Below are 15845 nucleotides of genomic sequence, written 5' to 3'. Positions count from 1 at the left end.
CCCCCGCCGCACCGGCCTGCCCGCGGGCACGGGGCCCGCCCGCCGCCGCCGGCGCTCGGCGCAGCCAATGGCGCGGCCGCTGCCAGCATCGGCCCGCCCGCTGCCGGCGGGGGAGGGCTGTGGGCCGAGGCGGGCGGGAGGGAGGACGGGGGTGAGGGGAGTTGAATGATTGAACTTTCTTGTGTAGTTTCTGCGGAGCGGAGGTGTCCGTCCCCGGCGCAGCCCGGCACCAGCCCGCCGAGCGGGAGTGAGCTTACCCCGGCTCCTGCAGCCCTCCCCGCCGCCCGGCCGCCCCTCTGCCCTCCTCTCCCGCAGAGCGATGGTGCGGAGGGCTCCCGGCGCGTCCCTCGCCCTGCTCCTCTGGGTGACGGCCGCCTGCTGCAGCTCCGACGGGCCGGGGGCCGCCGCCGCTGCCCGAAGGCAAGACGAGGCTTTCGCCAGCGCCAGATGCACCTCCAGGTGCCTGAGCCTCCAGATCACCCGCATCTCCGCCTTCTTCAAGCATTTCCAGGTAGGGGCACGGCACCGCACAGGGAGCCCCTCTGCCTGCCGGGGTGCGGGTGTCCCCCGGAGCGCGGGGTGGAAAGGACGGCCGGGGCCGGGGCGCCTCTTGGCGGACTTGGGGCCCGGCACTCCCAGGGGATGGCCGGCGCCGGGAGGAGCCGGACAGGTGGGCACAGCTGCGCAGAGCCCCGTCGGTGCCTGTCGCGCCGGCCGGGCTCCCCTCCTGGCGGGTCGTGGGGCTCCTGGCACGCTCTGCCCTGGCTCCTCGCAGGTGCCCGGCGCTCCCGGCCGCTGCCTCCGGTGGTGTCGGAGGCGGCGGGGCGGGCGCGACACGGTGCTGCCGGGCCGGCGGTGCGCTCGTCCTGCCGGGCGGTGCGGCGGCGATCCCGCGGGGCTCCGCCTGCCGGTGCGCCAGGCCGCCCGCAGGTGGTTCGCTTCCCCAACCCGCTGGGAAACTTTGAGCCTGTTTTTTAAGAGCGGTAATCATGAGCGTGTAATACTTGGTTCTGACCTCCCGGAAGGTGACGGTGGGGGTAACGCTTTTTATTTTCTTTTTCTTTTCTTTTTCTTTTCTTTTTCTTTTCTTTTTCTTTTCTTTTTCTTTTCTTTTTCTTTTCTTTTTCTTTTCTTTTTCTTTTCTTTTTCTTTTCTTTTTCTTTTCTTTTTCTTTTTCTTTTCTTTTTCTTTTTATTTTCTTTTTACGGGACAGAGAGACACATATTTGGCTAACGGGAGTGGACAAATAGGGATAAAGTGGGGAGAAATGGAATTGAAGTGGCGGGAGACCTGCGGGGCTTAAAAGGAAAGCTGGGAGCAGTGCGGCGCTAGTGCAGAAGCAGCGGGTGTCTGCCCGTCCTTTCCCCTCTTCTAGTTACACACGCACCTTTCCCTTTTCCTTTCCCCACCTGTTCCTTACTGCGCAAATATTAATCCTAGTCGAATTCATCCAAATGATGGAAACCCTTCCGAGCTGCTAGTCGTTCTCCCTCCCCAGAGGCGCAGCCCTTTTGGGGAAGGGCTGGCCAGCTCGCTGTGGAGGGAGCCAGCTCGGCCCTTCGGGGTGGCTCAGATCAGCGCCGGGAGCGCGCCGCTCGCCCGCCCCGGTCGGCGAGAAACCGGGAACGCCCGGGCAATTGCTTCGGGTGGAGTTGACGTTCGGGGCTAAGGTGTTGGCACCAAAGGCAGGTCTCAGACGTATTTAAGGATAAACCGATATATAAAGAAAAAAAAAATTAGAAAGGAGTGTTAAAGGAGAGCTGAGTGTGTACGTTGTAAGGGCAGCAGGAAGCTGGTTGGGGTGAAAAGACCGGGCCGTGGGCGGCGGAGTGCCCGCTGTCAGCGTGGTCCGTGCATCCCGGGATAGCCCGAAGGGAGGATACCCATTAATATAGCTCATTATCCCGGAGAGCGGTTAGTATTTTTTATTGCGTTGTCAAGCGGTTGTAACTTACTTATTTTACAGTTTCAGTGGCTAAAGTGGCAGTTTAGATCAAGCCAATTCATAGTGAAAGGCTTTTTTTTTCCTCTTTTTTTGTGTGTTTTCTTGGCAAGATTTCTTTTTCAACGTAAAACTGCTGACAGAATGCACACTGCCAAACAATCGCGATTACATTTTAATTAGCTAGAGTGAAATAAGTAGGGAATTACTCAGTTAGGACTTGATAAGTGAATGTTTTTTGTAATCAGTTAAAAATCTCAGAGTTTTAACCCCAACCTGCTAAAGCACCCCAACCTGCTAATTTATCTTAATTACTAAGGATTAAACTCCTGTTAGACATGAAACGACTTTAATGTTTGGAAGATAAAGTGCTCTCCTTTATAAAAGTTAAGCTCTCCATTGTCTTATAATGAGGAAAAGGAGGAGAGTTTTAAAGTACATCAAGCATTCAGTGTTCTCACAGGAGACTGATAAGACACAGTGATGTGCAGGCTGTAGAATGTGCAGGTCTGGGCCACATTATTCCATGCAGGCTGAAGGGTATGCTGTTCCTTCCATTCCTTTCTCTTCTTCCTCCTTCTGGCTTTTCCCCTCCCCTTTTCATCTCAACTGGTAGCAATTTCTGGAGTTGTTTTCATTTCAGATGTCCACTTGTAATCTGATTCAGCCTTTAAAGCAAACTAAATACTAGGTCTTCCCAATCAGAGCAGGAAGGAACTCTAGTGTCTCCCAGTTAGGCAAGAATTGAAAGAAGACTGACCCACTCATTTCTCAGCCCTGCTTTAGATACAGCCTCAATGATGGGGGTTAGGGAGACAGCAGCTGGATGCTTTTCAAGAGATGATGTCCCCAAAACTTCACAGAGACTTAATTTCACATAGTTGATGGTAGTAAAATCACATTGCTAACAACTTTTAAAAGAGAATAAGATAGTATGAATAGGAAGTCTGGTTTAAATCTACACCTTCTGGCTCTTGTTTGAATGGCAAGTAATATTTTTCCAACTTCCAAATGTTCATAAGGGATTTTAATTCCTTCCCCCCCCCCCCCTAGAGATTTTTCACACAATTTTCTTAATGTACATTTAAAATGGGCTGAGAAATGCTTCCCAAGTGTAAATTAACAAATAGGTTTTTTTAGCAAGAATGTCTTTCTTGAAACCTTTAAAAATAAGGACAGTAGTCAGTAGGAAATTGTTTTAACTGAAGCATAGGTCAAGTAATATATATTTTTTTCCGTGTAGACTATTGATGTGGTCTAGAAGAAGAATCAGTCACCTAAATCAAAAATCTTTGGTCTTCAGAATGCTTGTGGAAGGAGCACGGATACCTGCTTATTCCTGTAAAATTCCCATGGCCAGGGGAGTTTTCCAGTTCTGGTGGCTTTGGGAAGTTCCATGTAGACATTATATGAAAGGATATGTGAGATCATTATGAGAGTTATGCACCACATGGGTCTTACACCCAATTAAATGTGTGTGTTTTATGTCTGTGGCCTATCTCCAGGCCATGAACTTTCACAGAGAGCATGCTAACACAAAGTTCTTTCATCCTAAGCAATCAAACAAAAAGATGCAAGCAGAAGAGGTCATAGTGGATTCTTCTTTTGTATAAAATCTTATTAATTGCATGCTCATCCACAGTAGAGAATTATGTTTAATGTCTAAATAAAGGGACTCCAACATATCTCTTTGCTCTGAAATTTTGCAGATGAGGAAAAGCATTTTTATCCCAACTGTGTAACTTAGGCCCCTGGACAGCAACTAATGAAGCATTCATTGACTGTGACCAGAAAGAGTGAGGGCAAAGTGAACTCATCTCTCTAACCTTATGTTCAGAGTCCTTATTTTAAGCCATTTTGGGTGTTGACACTGGAGTTTTACTATGGCTGTTGCAAAGTATGTATGAGGGAATAATTGGAGCATTCACTGGAACCTCTCAATGATATTGGGTCACTGCCTTCATAAAGCAGATTTCCTGGTACTGTGCTTCTTTTTCTGACAAAATTCTCCCTAGAACACCTGAACAGGGGAGGATGGCAAGACTGTTCTTCCAGTAAGAAAGAGTATGATCATCAGATGGCATGCTTAGGAGGAGGAGGAGGAGGTGTAGATTAAACCTTACAGTCCTATATCATAATCAGGTGTGTGCATTTGGGTGTTATCTAAAAGAGCATGCCTAGGTGTTAGTATGGTACCCTTATAAAATGGGAAGGGCAGTTCTTTCTCTAGTTTGGAATGAGAGGAAGGACTGAGGTGTCTGGGTCCATAAGAAATACAAAGACTGTGAATCTGGTGTGGAAAAAGGCACATACCTCCATTTTAGGGACAGAAGTTGTACAGTGGTGTCATTGGATATATTCTTTTCCTCTGTATCTTCTTGTTAAGGCAATTTCTGTCTCGGTGTTTTAGTTGCCTCCAGGTCAAAGGTATAAATTTTAATTTGATGTATTCCAAGTTTGTTTGTGAATCTAGTTTTGTAGTAATTTAGTACAGTAGGTAGAGCCCTCATGAAGATGAGGTCAGTTACTGCACAAGTTTTTGTTTTCTTGAAAAGGGTATGGAAATAAACAGGGACCTCGTACAGTTGGACCTCCTACAGCAAGAAGCCTGAATGCTCACATTAGTTTTGATAGGGCTTTTCTGCATAACCTGCCTGCTTTAGTGGAGTGAGACTAAATTCCTTGCATTTCTCACTGTGGGTGTAGTCTTTCCCATTTGTGATATTAGTTGTGGATGAACTCCTTTCAATTTGGGGAAGCAGGCATGGCAGTGACCTTTAGTTTTGTTTTCAAGTTGAGTGAAAAATCAATTTGGATTTTAATCTTTTTTTGCCAGCCATCTGAGCCATGCTTTAAAACTGGCATGATTAAAATTTTCTTTGTGAATAAGAGCTTGAACATCACTGTAACTACATAGGCTAAAAATGTTATGGAGAGCAAACTGTTTGCTTTGACCTGTGAACTTGTTGATCTTTGTCTTAGCTGGTATCTGTTATAAACCTCTCAAACTCAAGTGTCCTGTGTAATATGTGCAACTTCATAATTTACTTAAGACAGAGGAGTGGTCACTCTTGTTTACTGGGTCAAAAGTGAGAGGGTGGTAGAACATGCCCTAAGAATTTAGGGTAGTAGCCAGTAAAATTGGCTGTTTGTGGTGTGGAGTCACTGGAGAGGTTACAGCCATACGCTCACAGAATAACAGTAGCTGAAGCTGAACAGCACCTCCTGGCAACCTGTTCTAGTGTTTAACCACCCTCATAGTAATAAAAAAGGTGTTTTCTCATCCTCAGATGAAGTTTCCCATGTTTTAAATTTGGCCATTGCCTCTTTCCTGTTACTGGGCTTCACTGAGAAGAGTATGGATTAATTTTCTTTACTCTCTCCCATCAGGAACTTACAAAAATTTGTGAGAAACCATCTAGGCTTTTCTATTCCAGGCTAAACGTTCCCAGTTCTTTTAACCTCTGCTCATGTGAGAGGTAGTACTATCCCTTTTCTCCCTCCACTAAGTCCATCTCTTTCTATGTAATGGGGAGCGCAATCCTGGATCTTGCACTCCAGGTCTGGAGGAGCGACTAGAACAGAGAATAGGATTGGCTGCATTTTAAAGATATAATGCCTGCTAAATACTGCTACGCACTTGTAAATTCATTTTCACAATTTAGATTTTCTTACATTAATTGATATATGACCATTTATGATTGTCAGTGCATTAAAACTGAAATACTAATGCTAAATCAATTTTTTTCCATCCTTTTAGATATTGGTACATCTCACTATAGTTTTAAATTTTTTGAGGGGGTAATCTTCAGTAGTAAACTGAATCTTAGCAAATCCATTTCTTTATTCATCAAGGGGAAGTCCAGGTACATGGAGATGTATACATGTCTGATCTAGAATTGTGATTGCTGCTAGAAAGGCTCATGAGAGATTGTTTGAACTTGTTAAATTGGGCCCTGGTTAGAAACATAAAGGCAGCACCATGGATGACCTTGGTCGCTTAGGGATTCTGCGTTCATGTTGACTTATTTACAAAGTGGATGAATTGTAGCTGAAAATTTTGATACAACGTAGACATCCCTCAAGTGCTAAGCTAGTTTTGTTATATATGGAAGGAAATTAGAGAGAAATTTCCTCTTGTAAATGTGATTCAATGTAAATCTAATAGTAATATGCTATGATTTAGTACTTAGGAATTAGTACTAAGCTAGATGAGCCAAGGCTAACTCAAAATTGTTTTTGAAAGTATGGGAAAGTATCATTTTAAGCTAATAGAGTCGTATGTTGCCTAATGTTTAGTAGCTATAAAAGGGAAGAGTAAGGCCTTAAAAGTTTGTTATATTGAATGACTGATAACTATATAGTGGTAGGAGGTAGTTTTTAGTGTTGTAGAAAGACTGTTGCATTTCAGGACAACTGAAAAACAGGCAATTCTGTGAGTAATAAAAGGTTCTCAGATTTTATATCTGCAAGCAAATTATGTGCAAGTGATTACCTCTAGATAAGCAATACCAGATTTCACCTACAAGTCAGGAAGCTTGTCTAAATGCCAGCACATCTGCCTTCAAATTGCCTGTAACTCTGAAGTTCCTGCACCTGCAATAATCTGCAGTGGGTCCCAGCTGGGAAAGTGGTGGCCAGGCTCAAAGTCTAGGGTGCATGTGTGTCTCTGTGCTCTGCTGTGGAGAAGATGGAAGTCATCAAGAAGCCATTTATTGTAACTGTCTCAAATAATTCTGAAATTATAAATTGTTTTTCATTAAATCTTTTGAAAATATGCGTGATAGTTTTGTAATGAGATATGGTAGATATGTAGTGTGTTATTCACAGAAAGTTTCAGTTCCAATGGACAGGCTGCCCAGGCACTGAGTTTGCTTAGTTCTCTTGGGACTTGTTTGCAACCTTTTCTAAATGTGAAGATGTGTGCCATCTGCTTTTGTTGCCGTTTCAATACTCATCCCCTTTCCAAAAATAGCCCTGGTGTTAAATAATTCTGACTTATCATATGTCTTGTAAAGCACATTGCTGTTAATTTATTTCCACAGAAAATTGTAACATTTGTCATTACTTTGTTTTTCTGAAAACTTGTAAAAAATCCCAATGATTCTCCTGTTTTTAATGTTCCTATGGCATATAATCTGGGTAATTGTTTTGGCATTTGGTGTGCTCTTATTACCAAGATCTGGACTTGTGAACAAAAGGTGCACAGATCTAACAGAATCTTAGGTAAAACCTGTGAAAATTAAGGTTGGTTTTGAATAACAATGGTTGCATTTAGTGAAAACAGCTGCATTGTTCACCATATTGTGTAATTGAGCCATAGTTAGTCTTTGCAGTTGTAGCCTGGTCTGGTATGAACCTCTCTGATTTCTGTGGGAGTTGTATTAACTTTCTCATAGCCAGACACAAATCTCTTTGGCCTCACTTGGTATGAGTGCAGGGGTTTCTACCACCTGGTCATTGTTTTCCAGTAGTTTAGATGACTCAGACTTGCTCGTTGCTTTCCTAAATTTAAATACTTGTCTGTGTGTCAAGTGTAAGTTTAAATGCAAATGGAGTGAACTGTATGAAAATGTAAGGGAATGGTGAACAATTGTGCTGGAAAATGGGAGTTGCCAAGATATTTTCTCACATTTACTTGTGTGTTCTTACATATTAACAAGAAAATTTCTTTATGCTTGTGTTCATAAAATTAAAATAGCTGTTAATTTGGTAAGTGTGCTGGATACCAGGCGCAATGAACTCATCAGGAATTTCTAATAGGTTTTAAAGCAGACATTTTATGTCTAGAAAATATTGGTAAAGGATAGTTTAAATATCACAGTCATGTTGGTGAGGGGGAGGAGATGCTGCTTTTGAAAAGCATTAGAAAACTTCAGAAATAAAAATGCTGTCAGTCCCAAAATGTAAATAATTTTCCATTGGAAGATATAGCCACTTAGTACAGAGCAGGAGGTCATTCAGATGGTTAGTGTTCATACTAAAACTATTACTAAAGCATTATTTGTGGTCTGAATATGGGTTGTCTCTGTGATTAACTAGTGATCTGAACTTAATTTAAATGTATTTGATTTAGTAAGTGTTGTATAATGAAAAGAGAACCCCAAAACATTATACTTCTGAGAGATCTTGAGAAGCAGACTGATTTTTCAGATGATTATAATTTTTCATTTTGTAACGGGAAACTTCTGAAGATTGAGTGCTGAGTTTGTGTTTACTGATAGATTGTTATTCACAAGCTGACATACATCTTCACTGGCCATTCTATGTGAATTTTTGATCTCTCTGACTAGCTGGATTGGAGTACGTAGCCAACTTTTGTAAACAGAAAAGGAAAGTGCTGTAATTTAGCATCCATATTTTTAAAGATTGAAAATAAGTTAATGACTGAGTATCAGGAGCATCCTACAGAAGACAGACACATCTGTATTGATATTTAATAGCTGGTGCCTGGCAAGTGTAAACCTTACAGTGAAAAAGCACTTGCCTAGGAGTTTACACCAAGAATCTTCATTTCTTTGATCTTTCCCACAGCTGAGCCTTATAAGGCTTTATACTTGAAATACCTTTGAAGTCCATGAAAAGCCTTCTGTTGATTTCAGCTGGATCAGGTCCATGTATGAGCACTAGGTCCACGTAGTCAACAAAGTAGACTGCTGTGAACTTGGTGTCCCAACTTCAGTTGTATCCATTTTTCCGTCTTCTAATGACCGAGAGGTCACAGGACGCAGAGACAGAGAACTGGGGGTGTTGAAAGGTAAGTGGACCCTTTAAACTTGAAAGTAGAGTACTGTGCCTTTCATCTCTGATTAAAAAGGCTCACATAGTCTTTCCATGCCCTGAAAAAAATATCTGATATTTCCAGTTTTGGGGAATAACCAAAACTGGAATAACCCTAGTCCAAAGTTTTAATCAAATTTCTGTTGTCTTCTGTGAATAGCATTTTTAATCAATGTGTCTCTCTAGACTGTCAAAGAGGTATGACATCAAAGTTATGTATGTATGTAATACATACAAATGTAATTGTGTTCTGTTAAAAAAGAACAGACTGGTCTCAAGCTTGCAAAGGATGTGACTCCCCTGGAATAGCAGCTGAGATTGCTGAGGATCACATCTTCAGAGCTTGTAGGAGAAGCAAGAAAAGGGGCAGAGTCTCAGAATGGAGAAAGGTGGAGATGGGTGAACTCTAGCGGTCTTAAAATCCTGGAAGGAGAAATTATGTGGGAGTAGAGGACACTGTAGAATTTCCTGTAACACAATTAATTGAAATTCAGGAATTATGGAACAGAGAACAGTTGTAATGGGTCTATAGGACGGGTTGTTTGTAACTGTTTCTTGTGAATATTTTTTATTTCCCTTTTTTCTCAGCTGTTTGAAATTTTATTTGTTTTAAAAATTTTAGTTTTTTTTGTTTGTAACATGGTAAAAATGTTTTGAAAGCTCTTTTGTCCTCTTTGAAGAGGTCAGTTACAGGAAAAGCCTCTATGAAAATTCACAAGAGTTCTCGGTGACATTATCTTTCATGTCAGAACTTAGGCGAACTGCTGCCAGTGTAATTCTTTAAGTGGTCACAGCTGAAACTGCAAACCTGGTCAAGGTAGTGAAACCTGTTTTTTCTGCCTGTGAGGGCTGCAATCTAGCTGTCATGGATCCTGTAGTAAGATAATATGAAGAAATTTGCTTCAGAACAAATGTCTTCTATCCAGACAGTCAGAAATTGAGGTGAGGGCGAAGACTGGATGAGAATAATGTCCTCATTTAGTCTAGTGCAAATGCAGTTCAACTTTCCTTGCCATTTTTATGAGAATTTAGCAGCATATTTCTTTTTTTTTTTTTATTTTTTTAATGGATTACTCTTTAGGGAAGTTATCTTCTCAGTAATTTATATTTAAAAAAAAAGAAAAAGACAAGCATCTCAGTTCATGTACATGAATGTGATTTCTCAGCTAGTGATTTAGGCCATGAGCATAGGGCAGTTCATCATTTGTATTTAACTGATCATGTTTTTTAACTACTAATGACTGGAACATTCCAGTTAGGCCTCAGGGCATTTTTGGACCTAGACACTACAAATTCATGTTTTGACCTCAGTGCTGTAAGACTTTGGGTTTCCTTTGAATTTAGCACATGGCTGAACAGATATGTGAAGCAGGAGGAAGTGAGGAAGGGGTGATAAAAATGTGTTGTTATGATGATGGACTAAGGGAGTGACTACCTGTCATTCTCTTACCCAGAATTTGTGTCCCTATATAAAAACTATTTCAACAGTGTGGCTTCTTTTTTCTTTTTCTTTTTTTAGGTCATAGTTGCAGCTCCTTTGACAACAATAAAATCATGTCAATGTGTAACTATGACAAGACAGTAATGAATCTCACCATTATCTGCCCCCATTTTAATTAGTTACAAAGAGTGTATAGTATGTTGACATTTAATTTGCATCTAACAATTTTGGGAAGGGAGCTGGAACTAAAAGAGCTTGAGGCTTTCTTCTGTTTTCCTTCTATGGAACTGTGAACTGAGATCAAGAATTAGCCAAATATTGGTCAATCTGGATATGCAGTAGGTGGAAGAAACATTTGGGATTAGACAAACTGACATAAAGAGGTAAAAATAATCCAATTAATGAAGAGTGTGTCACTTCATATAGTTTTTAGTAGCAGCTATGGGATGTGTTTGTCAGAATAAATAAGGAAAGAAGATGTGGATTTTTACAGCTCAGGGCTCATTGCTGCATTTTTTCTTTGAGTTAAAAAGCTGAATACACAATGTGAAAGACAGTAGGCTTTTGGTAAGTTTCATGGGTTTTCTGCCCTGTAGATACTCAATGACCAAGTGGAATAGAAATACACATGTGCAGCATATGAGTTCGTCTTGTGAAAGAATTTGTTTATTCATACATTCACACCTGTGTGTTTGAGCACTGGACATCATCAAAGTCCAAGTTTTCAGTGGCAATTAATGTGGAACAGCAAACAATTATTTCTAGTCTTCTTCATGTCTTCAAAACTGTCCTTATGCAGAAAAAAGAGCAGCGGAGTGAACTAAACTTGAAAGTTGAACTTAACCTCTGCTGTTTTCCAAATTGTAGAAAAGTGAACATTTACAGTTTCCTAAAGGATATGCTGGTTGCCTTTGTTTTGGAGTAGAAAGCACGACTCAGTTTTAAAGACTGAAGAGCTTTACAAGTTAATGTAGGATAGGCTCATGTTGTTTTCTTTAACTGGAGATCTTTCAGATTTCAGACTGATACTCATTGATTCTTCCATTTATATAATTAATAGCTTAAGACTGGATTTTTCTGGAGCTTTTGTTTCTGCCTCAACTCTGATATCCCTGCACTTGATAATAATGTGTCCAGCAGTTTCAATGGAAATAAGCTTAGGCCAGTGAAAATATACTAGAAGTGCCTGTTTAGAAAGTTCTCAGTATACTGTTTGAAGATGATTAACTTGAATTTCTTACATGCCATTTAACTGTATCATGACATCTTTCTTTTCAGTTCAGAGTGGTAGTAAATAGCACAATGCTATTAGGACAAAGTAAAAAACTGAATTTTCAGTTATATGCTAGATGTAAAGCATGTTTAAATATTTTTTAGAAAATATTCTTTCAGATGACAAGGGAAGGTAGAAGCAATTTAATGTAACTAGAGCTAAGTTCCACTGGAGACAGTAGACAAATATTTTTTTGAAAGGTGAGATACTGCCTGTTTTCTGATTGTTACTCCATGTATCCAGGTGCCCTCAGGGATTCCAGAGTATTGCGTGAGTTCCATCAACAGGCCTGGCTTGTTCTCTTAATAATAGGAGCAGATGTCAAATTTTTATGCCTCTAAGATGCTTAGTCATACCTAGTAGATCCATCTGGTATAGATCGAGCCTCAGTTAACTTGTTCTCACCCATGAACTTCCCACTGAGAAAGTAAATTGTGCAGAGGTCCTCAGTCCAATGAAAAAGAAACTGGAATATTATCAATCTCCTTGTAGTACCAGGGCCCCCTTCACTGTCTTCCTATCTTAATTGCTTTACACAGGTGAGAAGGCTAGTAAAATGGAAGGAAACTTTATAATTGGGACAGAATTCCTGGAGCATAACATCAGTATCAGAAACTTTTTGAAAAGGGAACAACTGAAAGATATGTCAGTTCTGCAAAAAAAAAGGTGATTTAAGAAAGAGAAACAAATTCTTAATATATAATGCCTGCTGATAGTACAGGTTATTGACAACTGGTATTAACTGCAGTTGTCCACATTTAATGAGCCTAAGGATATATATGACAACGGTTTTCTTTTTTGGCTGTTGATTTAGATTAAAGATATAAAATCAAATGCTGGGCTTCAGAACCGGTGAGATCCTTGCAGTAGAATCTTGTGAAATTCCATATCCAGTTGTTTACATTAACTGGTGCCTTTAAAATGCTATGGCTTGGGTAGGGACTTAGGCTGTGCTTTGACATCTCTCATGTTACAAGCCTTTCAATAACTTCTGTGCAAATTAACCTGATTTAATTTTTAACTCTTTCACCTGGTGCCAGAAAGGTTTGAAGCATGATGGATCTGTCAGCAAATGCCTGTTCTGCATAACAGCTACATCTCTGGTAACCATATGTGTTAATGCCAAATGCTTCAGTTCTGCCTTGAAGAGAGATTTTTTTTTTTTTTTTTCCTTTTATGGTATGTCTTCATTAGTTAGTTATAAGACTATTCTGAAAACCTGGCATGTGAAGTGCTTTTATGTTTGTGGGGAATTTTATGGCAATGTGATGAAGTAACATAAATCTTCCACTGAAGATTTTCACTGAAGAAAGATCAAACTAATAACCCTGTACCTTGAATTGTGTGAGCAATTTTAGTATATTGTTATCAATAGAATTTAATGTTGATTTCTTCTCTCTCTCACAGTCTTAGGTTGTGTGCAAGGTGGTCTAGAACGCTGGACTGCAGCAATTTTCCTATGGAATATACATTTCTTGTAGCATACAGTTCTTAAACTGGAAAAAGCCCCTTAGAAAACTGGAAGAATATATTTCAACTTGCATTAAAAGGTTGTTTCTCTCAGGAATATCCTGTCAGCACTGCAGGGCCAAGGGGTCTCAGCTAGGATCAGGTTAGCAGATAAGTTAAATTTCTAGCAGAAAAGGGAAGACTCATCCAGCCTTCAGTGTGCTCCTTCCTTGATGCCTGATTTTCATCCATTGTCAACACAATGTCATCAAAACTTCTGCTGTTGTGGGAGCTATTACCATTCCTTAAAATAGGATAGGAATAAGAATGTGGTCTGCACACCAACCCTGCCAACAGGGTTTACAGGTGTGGGAGCTGGGGAAGGACAGCAGCACTGACTGTTCTGGAGAAGGGCAGCATGACTTCCCCTGCTTGTGTGACACTGTTAGGAGAAGGATGTTCAGCAAGTGATGTGGTGTGTTACCACATCTGAGCAGATGCTACTGGCATCTACTAGTCTTTATGACAGGCTCAATTTGGCAGACTGTGTGCTGGCCTTCTGCAGAAGTGAGAGCTGGGTTGGGAAAGGACAGGCCAAGGACTAAAAAAAATTGGAGCAATGGAGAGAAGAGTGTTAACCTCTCTGGTAAGATTTTTGTTGAGTTGTGCTTTAGAGATGAAACAATAAATTTTGGCCTTATTAAACTGCACCCATGACATCTTTTCTGTCTCTCTGCAACATCTGCAGTGAAGGCAGATGTATGGAAAGATTACTAATTAAAATATATCGTGGAAATAAGACTTCTTTCTGAAATGCTGCTTTAACTGTCATAGTGAAAGCCTTTTTTTGTGTTTGTGAGGTTTCTAACAATATTGTGTTGGTTTTGGTTCGAATTACAGATAGGCTATTCTGTTTAAGTCCAAGGATCATTTTTATTTGGAAAAAATCTCTATTCCAGAATGAGCACAACCCTTTTGCAAATGTTTCTACTTCAACCTGATCTGGTGAAGTGTACTTCACTCACTGAGACAGGTCTTCTGTGAAAAATGGAAAAAACTCCTTGAAGACTGTTTACACAACTGTTAGACCTCCAAGGACTGTGTTAATTTTTACGCTCTTTGCTTTTGAGAGCTTTGTTATGCACTTTAATAATTCCTCCAAAACATGATTTTTTTTTTGTTATGAAAAATGTTACAAATATTAATAGGTCTCTGGAGCTACCAACAAATGTTGTGGTCAAATTTTAGTCTACATATTTCATCTGTAGGATTGATTTTTTTGTGCTAAATTTTACTGCTGAGATTATACTTTACTAATTGCTTTGAAAATATTAAAAGATACTGAAACACAGTATTCATATTGACAATTATGTTTATTGAGTTTATTGCCTTTGAAGAGGAAAAATTTTAAGTAATACATCAAGACAATATGAATAAGGAGATACTTCTCACAAATATTTTATGTTGAGGAAGGTGCTGCATGGAATTCCTATTTTCCTTTGTTTTCCTTTAAAAGGGAAATGAAAATATATGTATCTATCAGCTTGTGGGGATGGCTGCTACTGCAGCTTGAAATTTGTAGTATTTTATAAACTAGTAACACATGTCAAAGGGAAAGGAAATGCATTCCTGAAATTTATCGTGAATTTCATGTAATTATATTGGAAACATAATATAGTATATTAAGCCCAAGAATGTGAGCATATAATGTGATGGTACCTGACTGAGTCACAGTGACATGGCTACTGGAGAGCTGCGAAGTTTGAAGGACAGGTGTGTATCCCTACTCTTGCCAAAGTTACAAGTGTAGTATATAATGATGTACCTATCATACATAACAGAACAGGTGAAAATATAGTGAAACATCACATGGCCGGTATGTAGTACAATGTAAACTACATTTACAAATTGTAAAATGATGCATATAGCAGTTTTTGTAATCAGAAATTACTCCATGACAATGCAGGACTATTCCTTGTTTGTGTACTTTATGGTTAGTCTATTTATAATGGACATTTTAGTTGATATAAAAATGCATGGTAATTATTCTTTGTGTGTGTGTGTTTGGTTAGTTTCTTAAGGATGTGAGACAACAGAACCTTAAGCATTTTGCAAGTCCAGAAAGGAACGTTTCCCTGACTGGCCCTGTAACAATGTGGCTTTTGAGGAAAATTTAGTCTGACAGGAAGCACAGGAATTACTACCCTTGTGTGTTTGAGAAATATTAGAAATGTCTGAGGTGCATCTACACATTAGTGTTTTAATGCGGATCAGAGTTTGCTTTGGGAGTGAGTCTTTTTAATTATCATGATCACATTTTCTTTCACATCATGGAATAGTCTGAGAGTTTATGCAATGGATTTATTCTGGATTAACATAACTGAGAGAGATAATCCAGGAGGATCTAACGTGCTTTCGCAACTAAAGGGCATTGTGTCCATGGACCAGACTAGAGTTAGTTGAAGGAAAGGGGGAAGTTGAAAGTTGTATGCATGTGTGAGTGCATACATCAAGCCCAGGTGTTTTGCTCAACAGATGTATTTCTGTGGTTCACATGACTTCCTAGGGAGATTGTAGCTGATTCTGGTATGCTGTGTTGGTAGGCAGTGGAGGCAAATGCAGCCTGTGATAAACGTACTACATTACGTGCTGTTGGAAGTCACCCAGTTAACCAGTAATCTTATAATTACACACAATAGTAATATGGACTGTAGTTTTCAGTTATAAAATCAAATCACCATTCAAAGCAGCATGCAAACATTTCTGAAACATTGAATCTTACAGTATATCGTGAACCAGTTGTATTTTTTTAAAATGCAAAGTGGTGTATGTCTACATGTATGTTGCATTTTACCTAAGTAAGCATTATGTTTTTAGAATGCATTTTGGTTTTTTTTGGTGTTAATTTCCCAAGGCTACACTTCTGTCACATCCTTGAGCCAGCATATACATCTATCATC

The 15845-nt window shown here is 40.2% G+C and overlaps 1 protein-coding gene across 2 annotated transcripts in view; it reads left to right on the top strand.

Moving 5' to 3' along the window:
• Positions 1–246: 246 nt before the first annotated feature.
• ANOS1 (anosmin 1) overlaps positions 247–15845 on the top strand; it is a 126697-nt gene continuing 111098 nt past the window's right edge. For both annotated transcript variants that reach the window (XM_062515102.1, XM_062515101.1), the window contains exon 1: positions 247–511. In XM_062515102.1, the coding sequence (XP_062371086.1) occupies positions 320–511 (192 nt within the window). In that variant the 5' untranslated portion in view covers positions 247–319. The remainder of the gene's footprint in view (positions 512–15845) is intronic.

The sequence above is a fragment of the Cinclus cinclus genome, chromosome 2 (genome assembly GCF_963662255.1).
Source record: "Cinclus cinclus chromosome 2, bCinCin1.1, whole genome shotgun sequence".
Taxonomy (NCBI): Eukaryota; Metazoa; Chordata; class Aves; order Passeriformes; family Cinclidae; genus Cinclus; species Cinclus cinclus.
This window is presented reverse-complemented; position numbering and strand designations above follow the sequence as displayed.